The sequence below is a fragment of the Etheostoma spectabile genome, unplaced genomic scaffold (genome assembly GCF_008692095.1).
Source record: "Etheostoma spectabile isolate EspeVRDwgs_2016 unplaced genomic scaffold, UIUC_Espe_1.0 scaffold00009651, whole genome shotgun sequence".
Lineage (NCBI taxonomy): Eukaryota > Metazoa > Chordata > Actinopteri > Perciformes > Percidae > Etheostoma > Etheostoma spectabile.
In genome coordinates, this window is record NW_022603731.1 from 20,241 (window position 1) to 44,757 (window position 24,517).

At 45.6% G+C, this 24,517-nt stretch overlaps 1 protein-coding gene across 1 annotated transcript; it reads left to right on the top strand.

Moving 5' to 3' along the window:
- Positions 1–214: 214 nt before the first annotated feature.
- On the top strand, positions 215–24,033 carry LOC116679172 (receptor-type tyrosine-protein phosphatase beta; the record flags this gene model as incomplete). Its single annotated transcript, XM_032508859.1, is given in 13 exon segments — positions 215–447; positions 10,936–11,199; positions 11,992–12,258; positions 14,154–14,420; positions 15,456–15,719; positions 15,820–16,077; positions 16,458–16,721; positions 17,868–18,131; positions 18,687–18,953; positions 19,999–20,262; positions 20,462–20,728; positions 21,947–22,237; positions 23,755–24,033. Coding segments are annotated over 13 exon segments (3,256 nt in total), but the record flags the coding sequence as incomplete, so codon positions are not given.
- Positions 24,034–24,517: the final 484 nt, after the last annotated feature.

Here is a 24,517-nt window from a genome sequence, read left to right on the forward strand (position 1 = left end):
TGGAATATATTTTGATTATGTCACTTCCTGTTGCAGGCCTTGAGATGTTAATGGAATATATTTTGATTATGTCACTTCCTGTTGCAGGCCTTGAGATGTTAATGGAATATATTTTGATTATGTCACTTCCTGTTGCAGGCCTTGAGATGTTAATGGAATATATTTTGATTATGTCACTTCCTGTTGCAGACCTCCCGCTGCTCCGTAAACGTCACGGCGGTCAGCGTGGTCTCTGGCGTTGCCGTGGTGACGTTCAGCACCGCCGGCAAGTCCTGTAACTTCAGCGCGTACGCAGACGACGCGCTGCCGTTCGTGGCCTGTGACCCGGACAAAGAGTCCCAGACCGGTTCAGCTGCCGGGTCTCCGGGCTGGACCCTGGGACCCGCTACCGGGTAACCGTGGCGTCCATGACGGACGGAGAGAGCAGCAACGTGTCGCTGCTCACAGGTCAGAAAAACTCACAAATGTCTACTTAAAAAAAAAAGAATTTAACTTTTAAATGTATTCTTATGTATGTGTAATATGTGTTTGTGTGTATATATGTGTGTATATGTGTGTATGTGTGTGTTTGGGTATGTGTGTGTGTGTATGTGTGTGTATATGTGTGTGTATGTGTGTGTACGTGTGTGTAGTGTTATGCTTGTCTTGCTACCGGATGCCTAAAATTTCCTTCAGGATGAAGAAAGTATCTATCTATGATATAAATAATATTGAAAAAGTAAGTACTCATAATGGGAAAATATTCAATTCAATTCAATTCAATTTTATTTATAGTATCAATTCATAACAAGAGTTATCTCAAGACACTTTACAGATAGACCACACTCCAGAATTTACAAGGACCCAACAGTTCTAGTAGTTTCCTCCAGAGCAGCAACAGTGCGACAGTGGCGAGGAAAAACTTCCTTTTAGGCAGAAACCTCGGTCAGACCCAGACCCAGACCCAGACCCAGGCTCTTGGTAGGCGGTGTCTGACGGGCCGGTTGGGGTTAGAATGAAGAGTGGCAATAACAAAAATAGAAAAAATTAGTAGTTTGTAGCAGTTCTTTGTGGTAGTTCATGGCATAGCAGGACGCTGTGCGGCATTACAAGGCCCAGCAGGACGTAGCAGGACACAGCAGGACGTAGCAGGACGTAGCAGGACGTTGCAGGACGTAGCAGGACGTAGCAGGGCGTAGCAGGGCACCGCAGTGTAGCAGTTGAACATGGCATCACAGAACGTGTAGCGGAACCATGGCAATAGCTGCTACCCTGATTTTGGAGCCTCTCTGATCCAAGGGAACATGCTGGGGAAAAAAGAACATAAGGACTCCGGGGAATGACTCCCCAGAAATAGGTTAGTAACAAGCATTTCTGGGACATGGATGCACATAAATGAAAAGATGGAAAGATAGAGGAGAGAGGAGCTCAGTGTATCAAAATAAGTCCCCAGCTGTCTAAAACTATTACAACAAAACCAAGAGAGACGAGGTAAAGAGAGCTCCAGCCCGGCCGGGCCAGAACTCTCCCCAACCGGATCGGGCTGTATGCCAAGTCTCCCTTTAGTTCTATTATATTCTTGATTATATGATAGATAAATCTGAAAACTATGTGACTAACTACTACTCCCTAACAAAATTCGATTCTATGCCCTAACTAGTGTATCAAAATAAGTCCCCAGCTGTCTAAAACTATTATTACAACAAAACCAAGAGAGACGAGGTAAAGAGAGCTCCAGCCCGGCCGGGCCAGAACTCCCCCCAACCGGATCGGGCTGTATGCCAAGTCTCCCTTTAGTTCTATTATATGATAGATAAATCTGAAAACAATGTGACTAACTACTACTCCCTAACAATATTCGATTCTATGCCCTAACTATAAGCTTTATCAAAAAGGAAAGTCTTAAGCCTACTCTTAAATGTGGAGACGGTGTCTGCCTCCCGAACCCAAACTGGAACCTGGTTCCACAGGAGAGGAGCCTGATAGCTGAACGCTCTGGCTCCCGTTCTACTTTTAGAGACTCTAGGAACCACCAGTAACCCTGCATTCTGGGAGCGTAGTTCTCTCCTAGGGTTGTAAGGTACTATAAGCTCTTTAAGATAAGATGGAGCCTGACCATGAAGAGCTTTGTAGGTGAGAAGAAGGATTTTAAATTCTATTCTAAATTTTACAGGAAGCCAATGCAGAGAAGCTAAAACAGGAGAAACGTGATCTCTTTTCCTGGTTCCTGTCAGAACACGTGCCGCAGCATTCTGGATCAGCTGTAGAGTCTTTATGGATTTTTTCGAGCAGCCTGATAACAGAGAATTGCAGTAATCCAACCTAGAAGTAACAAATGCATGGACTAGTTTTTCTGCATCATTTTTAGACAGGATATTCCTGATTTTTGCTATATTACGTAGGTGGAAAAAGGCGATCCTTGAAATTTGCTTTAAGTGGGAATTAAAGGACATGTCCTGATCAAAGATGACTCCAAGATTCTTCACTGTGGTGCTGGAGGCCAGGGTGATGCCATCCAGAGTAACTATATCTTTGGATAGTGCGTCACGGAGGTGCTTGGGTCCGAGAGCAATAACTTCAGTTTTATCTGAGTTTAACATTAGAAAATTACAGGTCATCCAGGTTTTAATATCTTGAAGGCACGTTTGAAGTTTAGCTAACTGATTAGTTTCATCTGGCTTGATTGATAGATATAATTGGGTATCATCTGCATAACAATGAAAGTTTATGGAGTGTTTCCTGATAATATTGCCTAAAGGGAGCATATATAAAGTGAACAGGATTGGACCGAGCACAGATCCTTGTGGGACTCCATGACTAACCTTGGCGTGCAGAGCGGATTCATCGTTAACATTAACAAACTGAGATCGATCTGATAAATAAGACTTAAACCAGCTTAGAGCGGTCCCTTTAATGCCAATTAAATGTTCCAATCTCTGTAATAAGATATAATGGTCAATGGTATCAAATGCAGCGCTAAGATCTAATAACACAAGTACAGAGATAAGTCCTTTGTCTGAAGCAATTAGGAGGTCATTAGTAATTTTCACAAGTGCTGTCTCTGTGCTATGATGAACTCTAAATCCTGACTGAAAATCCTCAAATAAGCTGTTGCTATGCAGAAAGTCGCACAGCTGTTTGGCGACTGCTTTCTCAAGAATCTTAGAGAGAAATGGAAGGTTGGATATAGGTCTATAGTTGGCTAAAACATCTGGATCAAGGTTTGGCTTTTTCAGAAGAGGTTTAATTACAGCTACTTTAAAGTTCTGTGGTACATAGCCTGTTAATAAAGACAAATTGGTTATATTCAGTAGTGAAGTGTTGACTAATGGTAAAACTTCTTTGAGTAGCCTAGTCGGGATGGGGTCTAAGAGGCAGGTTGATGGCTTAGATGAAGCCTAGTCGGGATGGGGTCTAAGAGGCAGGTTGATGGTTTAGATGAAGCCTAGTCGGGATGGGATCTAAGAGGCAGGTTGATGGTTTAGATGAAGAAATAATTGAATTAAATTGATAAAGATCAAGTGAAGCAAAGCAGTCAAAACATGTATCTGGTTTTACAGCTGTTTCTAAGGTTCCTGAGTTTAGAGATAAGTCAGTGCCAGTTAAAGGCAGGTCTTGGTGAATTTTGCTTCTAATAGTTATAATTTTATCATTGAAGAACCTCATAAAGTCGTTACTACTAAGAGCTATGGGAATACTTGGCTCAGTAGAGCTGAGACCTTCTGTTAGCCTGGCTACAGTGCTGAAAAGAAACCTGGGGTTGTTCCTATTTTCCTCTATCAATGACGAGTAGTACGCTGCTCTGGCATTACGGAGGGCCTTCCTATACGTCTTAAGACTATCTTGCCAGGTTAAACGAGAATTTTCCAGTTTGGTGGAGCGCCAGATCTTCTCAAGTTTCCGCGATATTTGCTTTAATTTGCGAGTTTCAGTGTTATACCATGGAGCTAACCTTCTTTGTTTTATTATCTTCTTTTTTAGAGGGGCAACAGAGTCTAGAGTCATTCGTAGCGAGCCTGCTGCACTATCAACAAAATGATGGATTTGGGAGGGACTAATAGCATAGGAGTCCTCCGTTACTTTGGGACTTGGTAATGAATTAAATGCTAACGGAATCGCATCCTTAAATTTAGCTACAGCACTATCAGATAGACATCTTGTATAGGAGGTTTTGCCTAACGGCGTGTAGTTCAGCAGTATAAACTCAAAAGTTATCAAACAGTGGTCAGATAGGAAGGGATTCTGTGGGAGCACTATTAAATGTTCAATTTCAACACCATATACCAGAACAAGATCGAGGGTGTGGTTAAAACGGTGAGTCGGTTTATGTACACTTTGAGAGAAGCCAATAGAATCTAAAAGAGAGATAAACGCAGTGCTAAGGCTATCATTCTCATCGTCCACATGAATATTAAAATCCCCTACAATAATAACTTTGTCCGTTTTTAGCACTAAGTTCGATAGAAACTCTGCAAATTCGGATAAAAATTCAGAGTATGGGCCAGGTGCTCGGTACACTATAACAAATAGAACTGGTTCAGAGTCTGGACCAGGTGCTCGGTACACTATAACAAATAGAACTGGTTGCATTGATTTCCAACTTGGGTGTGAAAGACTAAGAACAAGACTTTCAAATGAGTCATAATTTAGTTTAGGTTTAGAGCTGATTAGTAGACTAGAATCAAAGATAGCTGCAACTCCACCTCCTCGGCCTGCGCCTCGAGGAATGTGAGTATTAATATGACTGGGGGGGGTGGATTCATTTAGACTAACATATTCTCCATTACTCAGCCAGGTTTCAGTAAGACAGAATAGATCAATATTAGAATCTGATATCAATTCATTTACTAGTACCCCTTTAGAAGAGAGAGATCTGATGTTTAAGAGTCCACATTTAATTCTCCTATTCTTTTGAACTATTGCACTTGTGGTTTTAATTTTTATGAGGTTTTCATGCACAGCTCCTCTTCTGTTTACCTTTGATTTAAATAATTTTAATGGTCGGGGGGCAGACACCGTCACTATGGGGGGGGGCAGACACCGTCACTATGGGGGGGGCAGACACCGTCACTATGGGATTTTTACTAGGTAACACCTGGAATAAAGGAGCAGAGAAGTGTGTTAGACTGGGACTCTGCCTCCTGGTCCCAACTATGGATTGTCAAGGATTGGGTCCACCAATAAACTTGTCAATGTTTCTAGAAATGAGAGCTGCTCCAGTCCAAGTGGGATGAATGCCGTCTCTCCGAATCAGACCACGTCTTCCCCAGAAAGACTGCCAGTGATCCACAAAGCCCACATCATTATCTGGACACCACCTCGATAGCCAGCGGCGAAATGACGACATGCGGCTATACGTGTCATCGCTGGTTAGATCTGGCAGGGGTCCAGAGAAAACTACGGTGTCCGACATTGACTTTGCGTATGCACACACCGATTCAACATTAATCTTAGTAACCTCCGATTGCCGTAACCGGGAGTCATTAACGCCAACGTGAATAACAATCTTGCTGTATTTACGTTTATCCTTAGCCAGCAGTTTCAGATAAGACTCCACGTCGCCCGCTCTAGCCCCCGGGATGCACTTAACTACGGCTGCTGGCTTCGCTAACTTCACGTTTCTCAAAATAGAGCTGCCGATAACCAGAGTTGGTTTCTCAGCGGGGGGGTTGCTGAGTGGGGAAAATCTGTTAGAAACGCTAACAGGCTGGTGGCGGTCCGACGTCTTGGAAAGCTTACGACTGTCTCTTCCTCGTCCTCGCACAGTAACCCAGGCACTATGTCCTGGCTGCTCCGGAGTTCGCGAGGAACGCCTACCAGAGGCTAACTCAGGCCGGCCCGTGCCGACTGCCGAGGGGGGTTAGCTACAGTAACTAACGACTGATCTGTCATGGTGCGGATCCGGACTTCTAACTCACTAAGCCTCGCCTCCACGTCCAAAAATAAACTACACTTGTTACACACGCCATCACCGCTAAAGGATGCAGAGGAGTAACTAAACATCTCACACATCGAGCAGGAGAAAGTCGGAGAGGGGGCCGACATAACTAACTGCTAGGCTAAAGTCGTTAGCAGCTAAGCTAAAGTTCGGTAGCGTTAGCTACCAAGCGTTAAAACAGCTGTTATTTAACAAAAGTCGCTAAAAAATGAGAAGATATGTGAGTGCTTAGGCAGAACTGCTATAAGAATAAGTGTTTAGCGGACAGTTAGCCGCTGTAATAGCAAATCTAACAAACTGAACTGGTATGTCGTGAGCAGCAGAGCAACCAACACGCAACCAACACACAGGCACAGGAAACGGAAATGAGTCAGGTACGCTTACCGTAATGCCTCCGTGTAGACAGTTTCAATGTTGGATTCATATAAAACAGATAATAAAAATAGAGATGCAATAGAGCCATCAGCGGCCTGCGGTACCTCCCCTTCTCATCCCGTACACTTCATTATTATTTTTCTGGAAACTTTCACTTTTACTCCTCTATTTTCCTAAATAAAATGAATATGTTACCTCACACTAAGCATCTTGTTATTTGCAAGAAAATTTTAGAATATTCCTCATGAAGACAAGAACATTCTGCTTCTGTATTTCTCTGTTGATGCAGCCCCATATTATTATATATTATGCTTTGCTATAAGAAAGCCCCAAAAACTTCATAATAATAAACTTATATTCAATGTTCTTTTTCACTTTAGGTACATTTAATCAGAAGTATCAAAAAATGACTTTCCATCAGTAAATATCAGACTTTTACTCAAGTAAATAATCTAAAGAGTGACTTTAACTTCTACCAAAGCCATTTTCTTCACTTTCACTAAAGAAACAAAACCTCCATGGTGATGTTCCCCTTTTAAGAAACACTGCTCTACAAGACGCCTTCCCCACTGTTTTAATAAGTCTGTAGAAATACACTGCTCTACAAGACGCCTTCTCCACTGTTTTAATGAGTCTGTAGAAATACACTGCTCTACAAGACGCCTTCCCCGCTGTTTTAATAAGTCTGTAGAAATACACTGCTCTACAAGACGCCTTCCCCGCTGTTTTAATAAGTCTGTAGAAATGCACTGCTCTACAAGACGCCTTCTCCACTGTTTTAATAAGTCTGTAGGAATACACTGCTCTACAAGACGCCTTCTCCACTGTTTTAATAAGTCTGTAGAAATGCACTGCTCTACAAGACTCCTTCCCCACTGTTTTAATAAGTCTGTAGGAATACACTGCTCTACAAGACGCCTTCTCCACTGTTTTAATGAGTCTGTAGAAATACACTGCTCTACAAGACGCCTTCCCCACTGTTTTAATAAATCTGTAGAAATACACTGCTATACAAGACGCCTTCCCCACTGTTTTAATAAGTCTGTAGAAATGCACTGCTCTACAAGACGCCTTCCCCACTGTTTTAATAAGTCTGTAGAAATGCACTGCTCTACAAGACTCCTTCTCCACTGTTTTAATGAGTCTGTAGAAATACACTGCTCTACAAGACGCCTTCTCCACTGTTTTAATAAGTCTGTAGAAATACACTGCTCTACAAGACGCCTTCTCCACTGTTTTAATAAGTCTGTAGAAATACACTGCTCTACAAGACGCCTTCTCCACTGTTTTAATAAGTCTGTAGAAATACACTGCTCTACAAGACGCCTTCTCCACTGTTTTAATGAGTCTGTAGAAATACACTGCTCTACAAGACGCCTTCCCCACTGTTTTAATAAATCTGTAGAAATACACTGCTATACAAGACGCCTTCCCCACTGTTTTAATAAGTCTGTAGAAATGCACTGCTCTACAAGACGCCTTCCCCACTGTTTTAATAAGTCTGTAGAAATGCACTGCTCTACAAGACGCCTTCTCCACTGTTTTAATAAGTCTGTAGAAATGCACTGCTCTACAAGACTCCTTCTCCACTGTTTTAATGAGTCTGTAGAAATACACTGCTCTACAAGACGCCTTCTCCACTGTTTTAATAAGTCTGTAGAAATGCACTGCTCTACAAAACTCCTTCCCCACTGTTTTAATAAGTCTGTAGAAATGCACTGCTATACGAGACGCCTTCCCCACTGTTTTAATAAGTCTGTAGAAATGCACTGCTCTACAAGACGCCTTCTCCACTGTTTTAATAAGTCTGTAGGAATACACTGCTCTACAAGACGCCTTCTCCACTGTTTTAATAAGTCTGTAGAAATCCACTGCTCTACAAGACTCCTTCCCCACTGTTTTAATAAGTCTGTAGGAATACACTGCTCTACAAGACGCCTTCTCCACTGTTTTAATAAGTCTGTAGAAATGCACTGCTCTACAAGACGCCTTCCCCACTGTTTTAATAAGTCTGTAGAAATGCACTGCTCTACAAAACTCCTTCCCCACTGTTTTAATAAGTCTGTAGAAATACACTGCTATACAAGACGCCTTCTCCACTGTTTTAATAAGTCTGTAGAAATGCACTGCTCTACAAGACGCCTTCCCCACTGTTTTAATAAGTCTGTAGAAATGCACTGCTCTACAAGACTCCTTCTCCACTGTTTTAATAAATCTGTAGAAATGCACTGCTCTACAAGACTCCTTCCCCACTGTTTTAATAAGTCTGTAGAAATACACTGCTATACAAGACGCCTTCTCCACTGTTTTAATGAGTCTGTAGAAATACACTGCTCTACAAGACGCCTTCTCCACTGTTTTAATGAGTCTGTAGAAATACACTGCTCTACAAGACAACTTCCCCACTGTTTTAATAAGTCTGTAGAAATGCACTGCTCTACAAGACTCCTTCCCCACTGTTTTAATAAGTCTGTAGAAATACACTGCTCTACAAGACGCCTTCCCCACTGTTTTAATAAGTCTGTAGGAATACACTGCTCTACAAGACGCCTTCCCCACTGTTTTAATAAGTCTGTAGAAATGCACTGCTCTACAAGACGCCTTCTTCACTGTTTTAATAAGTCTGTAGGAATACACTGCTCTACAAGACGCCTTCCCCACTGTTTTAATAAGTCATTAGAAATACACTGCTCTACAAGACGCCTTCTCCACTGTTTTAATGAGTCTGTAGAAATGCACTGCTCTACAAGACTCCTTCCCCACTGTTTTAATGAGTCTGTGGAAATGCACTGCTCTACAAGACACCTTCTTCACTGTTTTAATAAGTCTGTAGGAATACACTGCTCTACAAGACGCCTTCTCCACTGTTTTAATGAGTCTGTAGAAATGCACTGCTCTACAAGACTCCTTCCCCACTGTTTTAATAAGTCTGTAGAAATACACTGCTCTACAAGACGCCTTCTTCACTGTTTTAATAAGTCTGTAGAAATGCACTGCTCTACAAGACGCCTTCTCCACTGTTTTAATGAGTCTGTAGAAATACACTGCTCTACAAGACGCCTTCTCCACTGTTTTAATGAGTCTGTAGAAATGCACTGCTCTACAAGACACCTTCTCCACTGTTTTAATAAGTCTGTAGGAATATACTGCTCTACAAGACGCCTTCTCCACTGTTTTAATAAGTCTGTAGAAATGCACTGCTCTACAAGACTCCTTCCCCACTGTTTTAATGAGTCTGTGGAAATGCACTGCTCTACAAGACACCTTCTTCACTGTTTTAATAAGTCTGTAGGAATACACTGCTCTACAAGACGCCTTCTCCACTGTTTTAATGAGTCTGTAGAAATACACTGCTCTACAAGACGCCTTCCCCACTGTTTTAATAAGTCATTAGAAATACACTGCTCTACAAGACGCCTTCTCCACTGTTTTAATGAGTCTGTAGAAATACACTGCTCTACAAGACGCCTTCTCCACTGTTTTAATAAGTCTGTAGAAATACACTGCTCTACAAGACGCCTTCTCCACTGTTTTAATGACTCTGTAGAAATACACTGCTCTACAAGACGACTTCCCCACTGTTTTAATAAGTCTGTAGAAATGCACTGCTCTACAAGACGCCTTCCCCACTGTTTTAATAAGTCTGTAGAAATACACTGCTCTACAAGACGCCTTCTCCACTGTTTTAATAAGTCTGTAGAAATACACTGCTCTACAAGACGCCTTCTCCACTGTTTTAATAAGTCTGTAGGAATACACTGCTCTACAAGACGCCTTCTTCAATGTTTTAATAAGTCTGTAGAAATACACTGCTCTACAAGACGCCTTCTTCAATGTTTTAATAAGTCTGTAGAAATACACTGCTCTACAAGACGCCTTCCCCACTATTTTAATGAGTCTGTAGAAATACACTGCTCTACAAGACGCCTTCCTCACTATTTTAATGAGTCTGTAGAAATACACTGCTCTACAAGACGCCTTCTCCATTGTTTTAATGAGTCTGTAGAAATACACTGCTCTACAAGACGCCTTCCCCACTGTTTTAATAAGTCTGTAGAAATGCACTGCTCTACAAGACACCTTCTCCACTGTTTTAATAAGTCTGTAGGAATACACTGCTCTACAAGACGCCTTCTTCAATGTTTTAATAAGTCTGTAGAAATACACTGCTCTACAAGACGCCTTCCCCACTATTTTAATGAGTCTGTAGAAATACACTGCTCTACAAGACGCCTTCCCCACTATTTTAATGAGTCTGTAGAAATACACTGCTATACAAGACGCCTTCTCCATTGTTTTAATGAGTCTGTAGAAATACACTGCTCTACAAGATGCCTTCCCCACTGTTTTAATAAGTCTGTAGAAATACACTGCTATACAAGACGCCTTCTCCACTGTTTTAATAAGTCCGTGTTGAAAATGTCAAAAAAGTGACAAACATTGAAAAAAGCGTTAAAAGTGTTGAAAAAAAAAGGACAGAAACGTAGGAAAAAGTTAAAACATCTATAAGAAGCATCAACAGAAGTGTTGATTTTCTATTTTGACGGGTCGACAACACAAGGGTTAACTTTAGGACATTATGCAGTTTCTTTCTTACAAAGTTTGACTGGATATTAAAGTGTATTTCTGTGTTCCTCCTGCAGCACCGGCATCCGTCCGTGGCCTCCAGGTGGCGCCCTCCGCCCCAGACGGCCTCCGTGTTTCTTGGCGGGCCGGTGCTGGCCGGAGCGAGCTCTTCAGGGTTCTGCTGATGGACCGGGATGAGGTTCTGCTGGAGAACATCACTCTGCCAAACAGCGCCACCTCCGCTGAGCTGCACGGCCTGCAGCCTGGGACACGGTACACTGTCACCGTGGTAACGGAGGCCGTCGGCCTGCAGAGCTCCGCCTCCAAACAGGCATTTACAGGTATTATGGGATATTCCTGAAGGGAAAATTTTCTTTTTTAACCTATTTTCCTTTTGTATTTGTATCTAAGTGACTGAGGACATTCGATACATTAGGTAATTACTGTCAACGCTGTCGTAAATAATCGCTACTTTTAGCATGTATAGAGCAGCATATCTCCACCAGACTCCATGTAAATAATCACTACTTTTAGCATGTATAGAGCAGCATATCTCCACCAGACTCCATGTAAATAATCACTACTTTTAGCGTGTATAGAGCACCATATCTCCACCAGACTCCATGTAAAAAATCACTACTTTTAGTGTGTATAGAGCAGCATATCTCCATCAGACTCCATGTAAATAATCACTACTTTTAGCGTGTATAGAGCAGCATATCTCCATCAGACTCCATGTAAATAATCACTACTTTTAGCGTGTATAGAGCAGCATATCTCCATCAGACTCCATGTAAATAATCACTACTTTTAGCCTGAATAGAGCAGCATATCTCCACCAGACTCCATGTAAAAAATTACTACTTTTAGCGTGTATAGAGCAGCATATTTCCACCAGACTCCAAATAAATAATCACTTCTTTTAGCGTGGATAGAGCAGCATATCTCCACCAGACTCCATGTAAATAATCACTACTTTTAGCGTGTATAGAACAGCATATCTCCACATGTAAATGGTTGAATTAAGAGTTTATTTCAACCGGACCAGAGTGGTGATTGTTGGAATAGTAGAAAGATGAACCAATAACCACTAATAAAGGATATCATAAAGCTTTTATGCTACCCTCCCCCAGCCCCCGGTCCTGTGCAGCAGCTGCGTGTCCGCCACGCTGATGAATCCTCCTTGAGCGTGGTGTGGAGTCGCCCGCTCGGTGAATGGGACGGCTTCACCGTGCTGCTCCGACAGGGGGATGCCCCCCCCATCCTGTCTCAGAGGAATCTCCCTGGGGGGGCCAGAGGGTGCATCTTCAACATCCTGACCCCAGGACGCCTCTTCAACATCACTGTGACAACCAACAGTGGCAACTTGAGCACCTCCGCCGCCATGCCCGCACGGACCCGTATGTCTTTATATTTCATGTGATATTGTAAACCATTTACAGGTATTAATACACACACACTCACAGACGTTGTGTTTCCTGTGACGTTGTGTTCCCTCTGATGTTGTGTTCCTTGTGACGTTGTGTTCCCTCTGACGTTGTGTTCCCTGTGACGTTGTGTTCCCTCTGATGTTGTGTTCCTTGTGACGTTGTGTTCCCTCTGACGTTGTGTTTCCTGTCGCGTTGTGTTCCCTGTGACGTTGTGTTCCCTGTGACGTTGTGTTCCCTGTGACGTTGTGTTCCCTGTGACGTTGTGTTCCCTCTGATGTTGTGTTTCCTGTGACGTTGTGTTCCCTGTGACGTTGTGTTCCCTGTGACGTTGTGTTCCCTGTCGCGTTGTGTTCCCTGTGACGTTGTGTTTCCTGTGACGTTGTGTTTCCTGTGACGTTGTGTTCCCTGTGACATTGTGTTCCCTGTGACGTTGTGTTCCCTGTGGCGTTGTGTTTCCTGTGGCGTTGTGTTCCCTGTGGCGTTGTGTTCCCTGTGACGTTGTGTTCCCTGTGGCGTTGTGTTTCCTGTGGCATTGTGTTCCCTGTGACGTTGTGTTCCCTGTGACGTTGTGTTCCCTGTGACGTTGTGTTCCCTGTGACGTTGTGTTCCCTGTGGAGTTGTGTTCCCTGTGACGTTGTGTTCCCTGTGATGTTGTGTTCCCTGTGATGTTGTGTTTCCTGTGGCGTTGTGTTTCCTGTGGCGTTGTGTTCCCTGTGGCGTTGTGTTCCCTGTGACGTTGTGTTCCCTGTGACGCTGTGTTTCCCGTGACGTTGTGTTCCCTGTCACGTTGTGTTTCCTGTGGCGTTGTCTTCCCTGTGACGTTGTGTTCCCTGTGACGTGTTTCCTGTGACGTTGTGTTCCCTGTCACGTTGTGTTTCCTGTGGCGTTGTCTTCCCTGTGACGTTGTGTTCCCTGTGACGTGTTTCCTGTGACGTTGTGTTCCCTGTCACGTTGTGTTTCCTGTGACGTTGTGTTCCCGGTCACGTTGTGATTCCTGTGGCGATGTGTCCCCTGTCACGTTGTGTTCCCGGTCACGTTGTGATTCCTGTGGCGATGTGTCCCCTCTGACGTTGTGTCCCCTCTGACGTTGTGTTCCCTGTGACGTTGTGTTCCCTGTGACGTTGTGTTCCCTGTGACGTTGTGTTCCCTGTGATGTTGTGTTTCCTGTGGCGTTGTCTTCCCTGTGACGTTGTGTTCCCTGTGACATGTTTCCTGTGACGTTGTGTTCCCTGTCACGTTGTGTTTCCTGTGACGTTGTGTTCCCGGTCACGTTGTGATTCCTGTGGCGATGTGTCCCCTGTCACGTTGTGTTCCCGGTCACGTTGTGATTCCTGTGGCGATGTGTCCCCTGTCACGTTGTGTTCCCGGTCACGTTGTGATTCCTGTGACGTTGTGTCCCCTCTGACGTTGTGTTGCCTGTGACGTTGTGTTCCCTGTGACGTTGTGTTCCCTGTGACGTTGTGTTCCCTGTGATGTTGTGTTTCCTGTAGCGTTGTGTTCCCTGTGACGTTGTGTTCCCTGTGATGTTGTGTTTCCTGTGGCGTTGTGTTCCCTGTGACGTTGTGTTCCCTGTGACGTTGTGTTTCCTGTCACGTTGTGTTTCCTGTGGCGTTGTGTTCCCTGTCACGTTGTGTTTCCTGTGGCGTTGTGTTTCCTGTGGCGTTGTGTTTCCTGTGGCGTTGTGTTTCCTGTGACGTTGTGTTTCCTGTGGCGTTGTGTTCCCTGTCACGTTGTGTTTCCTGTGACGTTGTGTTCCCTGTCACGTTGTGTTTCCTGTGACGTTGTGTTCCCTGTCACGTTGTGTTTCCTGTGGCGTTGTGTTCCCTGTGACGTTGTGTTCCCTGTGACGTTGTGTTCCCTGCCAGGTCCGGCCCAGGTCGGCGGTCTGCGGGTCTCTAACCTTGGCAGCACCGACACCCTGCAGACACAGTGGGACCGCGCCGCCGGAGACCTGGACTCGTACCGAGTCCTGCTGGTGCACGACAGCAGCGTTATCAAGAACGAGAGCGTGGCGGCGGACGCCCCCGGCGTGGCGTTCCAGGGTCTGAGGCCCGGCGCCCTCTACCAGGTGGTGGTGACGTCGGTCCGAGCCGGACAGACGTCCAGACAGACCATCGCAGAGGGACGCACGGGTAGGACCACAAAGGGATTATTCACCAAACTGACTTTATAAAGTCTACACAGAGTTCACCGAAGACACTGATCTTACGTCATAAACAATATGACCCTATATATTATATGAATATAACCCTCCTGTTGTCTTCGGGTTACATCAGATCCATTTTTAATAAGTTTCTATATCAGATATGTGGGTTTGGTTCAACTAAAACAAAGAAGGAATTTTCAGGAAAACAACAGGAACGCTGTGAAGGTCAGAGACTTCCTGTTAGTCAAGGACTTCCTGTCAGGACGAACTTCACTGTACTGCTCAGGGAGGAATTTTACAGTTTTTTATTATCTTACTCCTTTTATACATATACACTACTGTTCAAAAGTTTGGGGTCACCCAAACAATTTAGTGTTTCCCTGAAAAGTCCCACTTCTTCACCACCATACGTTGTGAAATGAATAGAAAATAGAGTCGAGACATTGACAAGGTTAGAAATAATGATTTGTATTTGAAATAAGATTTTTTTTACATCAAACTTTGCTTTGGTCAAAGAATCCTCCATTTGCAGCAGTTCCAGCATTGCAGACCTTTGGCCTTCTAGCTGTTAATTTGTTGAGGTCATCTGGAGAAATGCCCCCCCAAGCTTCCATAAGCAGCTCCACCAGTGTGATTGGTTGGATGGGCACTTCCTGGTACCATACGGTCAAGCTGCTCCCACAACAGCTCCATGGGGTTCAGATCTGGGGACTGCCTGGCCCCTCCATTACAGATAGAAGACCAGCTGCCTGCTTCTGCTCTAAAGAGTTCTTCACCATGTGGAGGTGTGTTCAGGGTCATGGTCCTGTTGTAGGATGAAACTGGCTCCAATCAAGCGCTGTCCACTGGGTATGGAATGGCGTTGCTTGATGGAGTGCTAGCCTTCCTTATTCAGAATCCCTTTTACCCTGAACACATCTCCACACAACTCTCAGAAAAAGCAAATAAACTCTCTCTCTCTCTCTCTCTCTCTCTCTCTCTCTCTGACTGTGTCTCTGTTTCCCCCCGTGCCCCCCCCCAGCCCCTGCTGCGGTTGCCGAGGTGATGGTCAGTAACCATGGCCGTATGGACTTCCTGAGCGTGTCGTGGCGTCCTGCGGCCGGGGACGTGGACGGCTACGTGGTGACGCTGAGCGACAGCAGGGGGACGCTCCACGCCGTCTCCGTGGTTACGTCCAGCCCCGAGTGCGTCTTCACGTCGCTGGTGTCCGGACGCCTCTACAACGTCTCCGTCTCCGCGCGCAGCGGCGCCCAGCTCAGCCACGCCGTCGTCCAGCAGAGGACGCGTACGTCCAACATATAACATAAAAAAATCAAATAATACTTAATAATAAGAATGAATATTATTGTTATTATTATTGTGACTAACCCCGGTCTCCCTCCCAGAGCCGGCCCCGGTCCAGAACCCAACGGCGACGCACGGCGCCCGGGACGACTACCTGAAGGTGTACTGGCGCCCGGCGGCCGGGGACGTGGACTTCTACGTGGTGTCCATCCGGCATAACAACGCGCTGGTGCAGAACCTGACGGTGCAGGGGACCCAGGCCCAGTTCAGCGGCCTGGTGCCCGGCAGACTCTACACCGTGCTGGTGAGCACCTGGAGCGGGACGGCCCAGGCCAGCACCTCCACCCACGGACGCACCCGTGAGTCCCTCCACCCATTTATACTTCCATCATCCCTCCATCCATCATCCATCCATCCATCCATCATCCATCATCCATCCATCCATCATCCATCCATCATCCATCTATACTTCCATCATCCATCCATCATCCATCCATCATCCATCCATCATCCATCTATACCTCCATCATCCGGTCTCTGGTCCTGGCTAACCTGTCTCTCTATCTAACCTGTCTGTCTCTCTAACCTGTCTCTCTCTCTCTCTCTCTCTCTCTCTCTCTCTCTCTCTCTCTCTCTCTCTACCCTGTCTGTCTCTCTCTAACCTATCTCTCTCTCTAACCTGTCTGTCTCTCTCTAACCTGTCTGTCTGTCTCTCTCTACCCTGTCTGTCTCTCTGTAGTCCCGGCGGCGGTCCAGTCTCTGGTCCTAGCGGGCCAGGGGACCGAGGACCTGCGGGTGACGTGGTTGGCGGCCCCGGGTGACGTGGACCACTACGAGGTGCAGCTGCTGTTTAACGACATGAAGGTGTTTCCCCCGGTGACGCTGGGCGCCGGCGTGGGGGCGTGCTCGCTGGCGTCCCTCACACCCGGACGTCTCTACAAGATCCTGGTGTCCACCTTCAGTGGACCCAACCAGAGGACCAGCTTCATCCAGGGACGTACAGGTCAGGACAGCCCGGATACTGTCTCTCAGACTCATTTACCAAAATCATAGGAGAGACCTAACAGTACAGAGACAATAGTAGAGACACAACAGTAGAGAGACAACAGTAGAGAGACAACAGAGAGACAACAGTAGAGAGACAACAGTAGAGAGACAATAGTAGAGAGACAACAGTAGAGAGACAACAGTAGAGAGACAACAGTAAAGAGACAACAGAGAGACAACAGTAGAGAGACAGCAGTAGAGAGACAACAGTAGAGAGACAACAGTAGAGAGACAACAGAGAGACAACAGTAGAGAGACAACAGTAGAGAGACAACAGTAAAGAGACAGCAGTAGAGAGACAACAGTAGAGAGACAACAGAGAGACAACAGTAGAGAGACAACAGTAAAGAGACAACAGAGAGACAACAGTAGAGAGACAACAGTAAAGAGACAACAGTAGAGAGACAACAGTAGAGAGTAGTATGTAGAGACAGCAGTAGAGACACAACAGTAGAGAGACAACAGTAGAGAGACAACAGTAGAGAGACAACACAATAGAGACACAACAGTAGAGAGACAGCAGTAGAGAGACAACAGTAGAGAGACAGCAGTAGAGACACAACAGTAGAGACACAACACAATAGAGACACAACAGTAGAGAGACAACAGAAGAGAGACAACAGTAGAGAGACAGCAGTAGAGACACAACAGTAGAGAGACACCAGTAGAGAGACAGCAGTAGAGACACAACAGTAGAGAGACAACAGTAGAGAGACAGCAGTAGAGACACAACAGTAGAGAGACACCAGTAGAGAGACAGCAGTAGAGACACAACAGTAGAGACACAACAGTAGAGAGACAGCAGTAGAGACACAACAGTAGAGACACAACAGTAGAGAGAGAGTATGTAGAGAGACAAAGTGTCTCTAAATATGACACTAAAGGAGACTTTATGCCAGAGACATCTGACCAGGTGTCTCCTCCGGACCCAATGGGGGTGAGACCCTCTCATACTCTACATGTCTTCTCCTGTCTCACAGTGGCAGGACGGCTTTGTCTTTGTTCTTTTCAACATTTTACCTGTTTATTTATGATTTTTGGTCTCTCTTTATGAACTTTTTCAACATCTAGGTTTTTTTAAAGACAGCTTCTTGTGTTCCAGTTCCCAGTAAAGTGAAGAACATCCAGGTGAGTAACGGGGGGGACAGCAGCAGTCTGCAGGTGAGCTGGACCCCTGGCCCGGGGGACGTGGACGGGTACTCGGTGTTTCTGTCCCAAGAGGACAGACAGCTGGACGTCCGTCCCATCCTCAAGCAGCACAGCGAGGTGACGTTTGGCTCGCTGCAGCCGGGACAGACGTACACCGTGACGGTCCAGTCGGTCAGCGGAGACCTGGTCAACACCAACACGGCCGCCGGGCGCACCGGTAACGCAGTACCACACTTTACTGCACTCTGCTACACTTTACTGCACTCTGCTACACTTTACTGCACTCTGCTACGCTTTACTGCACTCTGCTACGCTTTACTGCACTCTGCTACGCTGTACTGCACTCTGCTACACTTTACTGCACTCTGCTACGCTGTACTGCACTCTGCTACACTTTACTGCACTCTGCTACGCTGTACTGCACTCTGCTACGCTTTACTGCACTCTGCTACGCTGTACTGCACTCTGCTACACTTTACTGCACTCTGCTACGCTGTACTGCACTCTGCTACGCTTTACTGCACTCTGCTACGCTGTACTGCACTCTGCTACACTTTACTGCACTCTGCTACGCTGTACTGCACTCTGCTACGCTTTACTGCACTCTGCTACGCTTTACTGCACTCTGCTACGCTGTACTGCACTCTGCTACACTTTACTGCACTCTGCTACGCTTTACTGCACTACTGCACTTTCACAGAACATATACTGTATAATATGCATAATATGTCCCTATGTGTGTGTGTGTGTGTGTGTGTGTGTGTGTGTCCAGTCCCTGCAGCGGTGACCAGTCTCCAGGTGGACCCCCTCTCCACCTCCAGCCTGGCGCTCCGCTGGCAGGAAGCTCTCGGCGTGGCAGACGGCTACTTCCTGCAGCTCCTGGACGACACAGGAAGTCAGCTGACTCACTACTTCCTGTCCTCCGGAATCACAGCGTTCACGTTCCACGACCTCACCCCCGGGAGAAAGTACCGAGTCATGGTCCAGACCACCAGCGGGGGGGTCTACAGCCTGGGGGTCAGCGCCGCTGCTCGCACACGTAAGACCTTGGATGGACGGATGATGGATGGATGGATGGATGATGGATGGATGATGGATGGATGGATGGATAATGGATGGATGGATGGATGATGGATGGATGATGGATGGATGATGGATTGATGGATGGATGATGGATGGATGGATGATGGATGATGGATGGATGGATGGATGGATGATGGATGGATGGATGGATGATGGATGGATGATGGATGATGATGGATGATGGATGGATGATGGATGGATGATGGATGGACGGATGATGGATTGATGGTGGATGATGGATGGATGAGGGATGATGGAGGAGATGGATGGATGGATAATGGATGGATGGATGGATGATGGATGGATGATGGATGGATGATGGATTGATGGATGGATGATGGATGGATGGATGATGGATGATGATGGATGGAGGGATTGGATGATGGATGGCTGGAGGATGATGGATGGATGATGGATGGATGGATTGATGGATGGATGGGGATGGATGATGATGGATGGACGGATGATGGATTGATGGATGGATGATGGATGGATGGAGATGGATGGATGGATGGATGATGGATGGATGGATGATGGATGATGGATGGATGGATGGATGATGGATGGATGATGGATGGATGATGGATTGATGGATGGATGATGGATGGATGGATGGATGATGGATGATGGATGGATGGATGATGGATGGATGGATGGATGATGGATGGATGGATGGATGATGGATGATGGATGGATGGATGATGGATGGATGGATGATGGATGGATGGACGGATGATGGATGATGGATGATGGATGGATGGATGGATGATGGATGGATGAAAGTATTGTTGTGTATAAATGAAAGTATTGTTGTGTATTAATGAAAGTATTGTTGTGTATAAATGAAAGTATTGTTGTGTATAAATGAAAGTATTGTTGTGTATTAATGAAAGTATTGTTGTGTATAAATGAAAGTATTGTTGTGTATTAATGAAAGTATTGTTGTGTATTAATGACGTTGGGTATTATAATTATTAAGTGTTTTCCTTCCTCCTCTCCAGGCCCTGCAGCCGTCTCCGACCTCTCGGCTGAAGCCGACTCCTCCACCGCTCTGTCGTTCCGCTGGTCTCCGCCTGACGGAGACTTCGACCGCTACGACATCTCGTTGTATAAAAGCGACGAGTCGCTGCAGGAGCGACGCCGCGGCCAGTCCAGCAGTCAGCAGGCCTCCTTCCAGGGTCTCCGGCCTGGCGCCGCATACCGCATGGTGGTGGTCACGCTCAGCGGAGAATACAGCAACCAATCAGCTGTCTGGGCCCACACAGGTGAGCAACCAATCAGCTGTCTGGGTCTGGTGGGTACAGTTGAGTTTAGGTGACAAAATGTGAGCATTATGCGGTGACAACATAATTTTAGCATTGTTAATAATAAATGAACTTCATGAATCATCATTTCATTGTCTGTTAACAGTAAAATATGTAATAAAGTTTAGACTGAATAAAGTGTCGTCTGTCTGGTCGTTAGTCCCGGCCGCCGTGGCGTCTCTGACGGCTCGCAGTGGGAACCAGTCTGACGCTCTCTGGGTGAGCTGGGAGCGTGGCGGCGGCGATCTGAGCGGCTTCCTGCTGTCGCTCTACAACCCGGACGGCTCCCAGCGTTCTGAGCAGGCGCTGGGTCCGGAGGTCAAACACTTCCTCTTCTCGGACCTGGTTCCGGGGCGGCTGTACCGGGCCGAGCTGAAGACTCTCAGCGGAGAGCTTAGCAACAGCGCCAGCAAGCTGGGGCGCACCGGTGAGACGTTACTGATGCTCCTGGAATACCAGGGAATACCAGAGAATACCAGGGAATACCAGGCAATACCAGGCAATACCAGGAAATACCAGGGAATACCAGGGAATACCAGGGAATACCAGGAAATACCAGGGAATACCAGGCAATACCAAGGAATACCAGGCAATACCAGGCAATACCAGGCAATACCAGGAAATACCAGGAAATACCAGGCAATACCAGGGAATACCAGGGAATACCAGGGAATACCAGGGAATACCAGGCAATACCAGGCAATACCAGGAAATACCAGGAAATACCAGGCAATACCAGGCAATACCAGGGAATACCAAGGAATACCAGGGAATACCAGGAAATACCAGGGAATACCAGGGAATACCAGGGAATACCAGGGAATACCAGGAAATACCAGGAAATACCAGGAAATACCAGGCAATACCAGGGAATACCAGGGAATACCAGGGAATACCAGGAAATACCAGGGAATACCAGGGAATACCAGGGAATACCAGGAAATACCAGGGAATACCAGGAAATACCAAGGAATACCAGGCAATACCAGGCAATACCAGGCAATACCAGGAAATACCAGGCAATACCAGGAAATACCAGGGAATACCAGGGAATACCAAGGAATACCAGGGAATACCAGGAAATACCAGGGAATACCAGGGAATACCAGGAAATACCAGGGAATACCAGGCAATACCAGGAAATACCAAGGAATACCAGGAAATACCAAGGAATACCAGGGAATACCAGGGAATACCAGGAAATACCAGGGAATACCAGGGAATACCAGGGAATACCAGGGAATACCAGGGAACACCAGGGAACACCAAGGGATACCAGGAAATACCAGGGAATACCAGGAAATACCAGGAAATACCAGGGAATACCAGGAAATACCAGGAAATACCAGGAAATACCAGGAAATACCAGGGAATACCAGGAAATACCAGGGAATACCAGTGAATACCAGGGAATACCAGGGAATACCAGGAAATACCAGGAAATACCAGGGAATACCAGTGAATAGCAGGCAACATCAGGGAATAATATGCGTCTGAGACAATTAGTTAATTATAAAAGCAGTTATTATAGTCTCTAACCAATGATTAATTATGACGGATTATAATTAATAATTAATTAACTCACTGCAGAGAGCATGAACCCCCCCCCCCTAACAGGAAGCCTTTTCCTGTGTGTGGTGCTCAGCTCCGAGCCCTCCCGGCTCCATCTTGTTTGGAGGGGTCACCAACACCTCCCTTGAGATCACGTGGAGCGTTCCCGCCGACTCCGACTTCGACGACTTCGACCTGGACTGGACTCCTCGGGACCAGCTGGCCGTCATCAACCCGTACCACAGCCCCACGGCCGGCAGCCGCATCCTGAGAGGGATGTTCCCCGGCCGGCGGTACACCTTCAGCCTGCGCAGCGTCAGCGGCGCCGCCGGGCCCAGCGCCACGCGCACCTACAGCACCCCCATCCACAACAGCATCCGCACCAGTAGGTGGCAGCACATTATAACAACATAGCACCCTAATAACAACATAGCACCTTCATTACAACATAGCACTTTCATAACAACATAGCACCTTCATAACAACATAGCACCTTCATAGCACCTTCATAACAACATAGCACCTTCATAACAACATAGCACCTTCATTACAACATAGCACCTTCATAGCACCTTCATAACAACATAGCACCTTCATAACAACATAGCACCCTAATAACAACATAGCACCTTCATAACAACATAGCACCCTAACAACAACATAGCACCTTCATTACAACATAGCACCTTCATTACAACATAGCACCTTCATAACAACATAGCACCTTCATAACAACATAGCACCTTCATAACAACATAGCACCTTCATAACAACATAGCACCTTCATAACAACATAGCACCCTAATAACAACATAGCACCTTCATAACAACATAGCACCTTCATAACAACATAGCACCTTCATAACAACATAGCACCTTCATAACAACATAGCACCTTCATTACAACATAGCACCTTCATTACAACATAGCACCTTCATTACAACATAGCACCCTAATAACAACATAGCACCCTAATAACAACATAGCACCTTCATTACAACATAGCACCTTCATAACAACATAGCACCTTCATAACAACATAGCACCTTCATAACAACATAGCACCTTCATTACAACATAGCACCTTCATTACAACATAGCACCCTAATAACAACATAGCACCTTCATAACAACATAGCACCTTCATAACAACATAGCACCTTCATTACAACATAGCACCTTCATAACAACATAGCACCTTCATTACAACATAGCACCTTCATTACAACATAGCACCTTCATAACAACATAGCACCTTCATTACAACATAGCACCCTAATAACAACATAGCACCTTCATAACAACATAGCACCTTCATAACAACATAGCACCTTCATTACAACATAGCACCTTCATAACAACATAGCACCTTCATTACAACATAGCACCTTCATAACAACATAGCACCCTAATAACAACATAGCACCTTCATAACAACATAGCACCTTCATAACAACATAGCACCTTCATTACAACATAGCACCTTCATTACAACATAGCACCGTAAGGTGTCAGCACTTAATAACAACTCTAGTAGAGTACTCTGTAGAGTACTGAGTATTTGTATTTGTGTATTTGAGTGTTTGTGTATTTGAGTGTTTGTGTAGTTGTGTGTTTGTGTATTTGTGTATCTGCGTATTTGTGTATTTGTGTATTTGTGTATCTGTGTATTTGAGTGTTTGTGTGTTTGTGTATTTGAGTGTTTGTGTATTTGTGTATCTGTGTATTTGTGTATTTGTGTATTTGTGTATCTGTGTATTTGAGTGTTTGTGTGTTTGTGTATTTGAGTGTTTGTGTATTTGTGTATTTGTGTATTTGTGTATCTGTGTATTTGTGTATTTGTGTATTTGTGTATCTGTGTATTTGAGTGTTTGTGTATTTGTGTATTTGTGTGTCTGCAGAGCCGGAGCGAGTGCGCGGCCTTCACTGCCGTCCTCAGAGCTCGACCTCTATCTCGTGTGCGTGGGCGCCGCCGGACGCCGACTATGACTCGTACACCATCGAGTGTCTGCAGCAGGACTCGCGGGTCCTGGTCTACTCGCGGCGCACCGGCAGGGACACCACGGCGTACCGCATCACGCAGCTGGAGCCGCACCGGCGCTACAGCGTCTCGGTGAAGGTCATCTCGGACGGGACGACCAGCGCCGAGGCCCGGGACAGCGTGGTCACCATGATCGACCGTAAGCACTGCAGACTACTCCAATTAACAATAATAACAATAATAATAATAATAATAATAACAATAATAATAATAACTAGAAAATTCTGCAGAAATGTTATCAGTGAGCCTCCTACTTGGTGCACGTGCAAATAGCAATAAAACTTTATAAAAAATAATAAGTGTCTTAACCCTTCAGAGATATAACTTTTTAAAACCTTTTTCAGACGTTAGGACGTGTGTGTGTGCTGTGTGTGTGTGGTGTGTGTGTGTGTGTGTGTGTGTGTGTGTGTGTGTGTGTGTGTGTGTGTGTGTGTGTGTGTGTGTGTCTGTGTGTGGTGGTGTGTCTGAGAGAGAGGGAGACAGACAGATGTCGACAGACAGACATACAGAGTATGGTGGCCTGGTTACTAAGGACCAATAGGAACCTTTGGAAATAAAACTAATATAGTTAATAAACTAATAACTAATCCCCAGTGACGATAGTCCGTTAGTTGCAGCTCCAG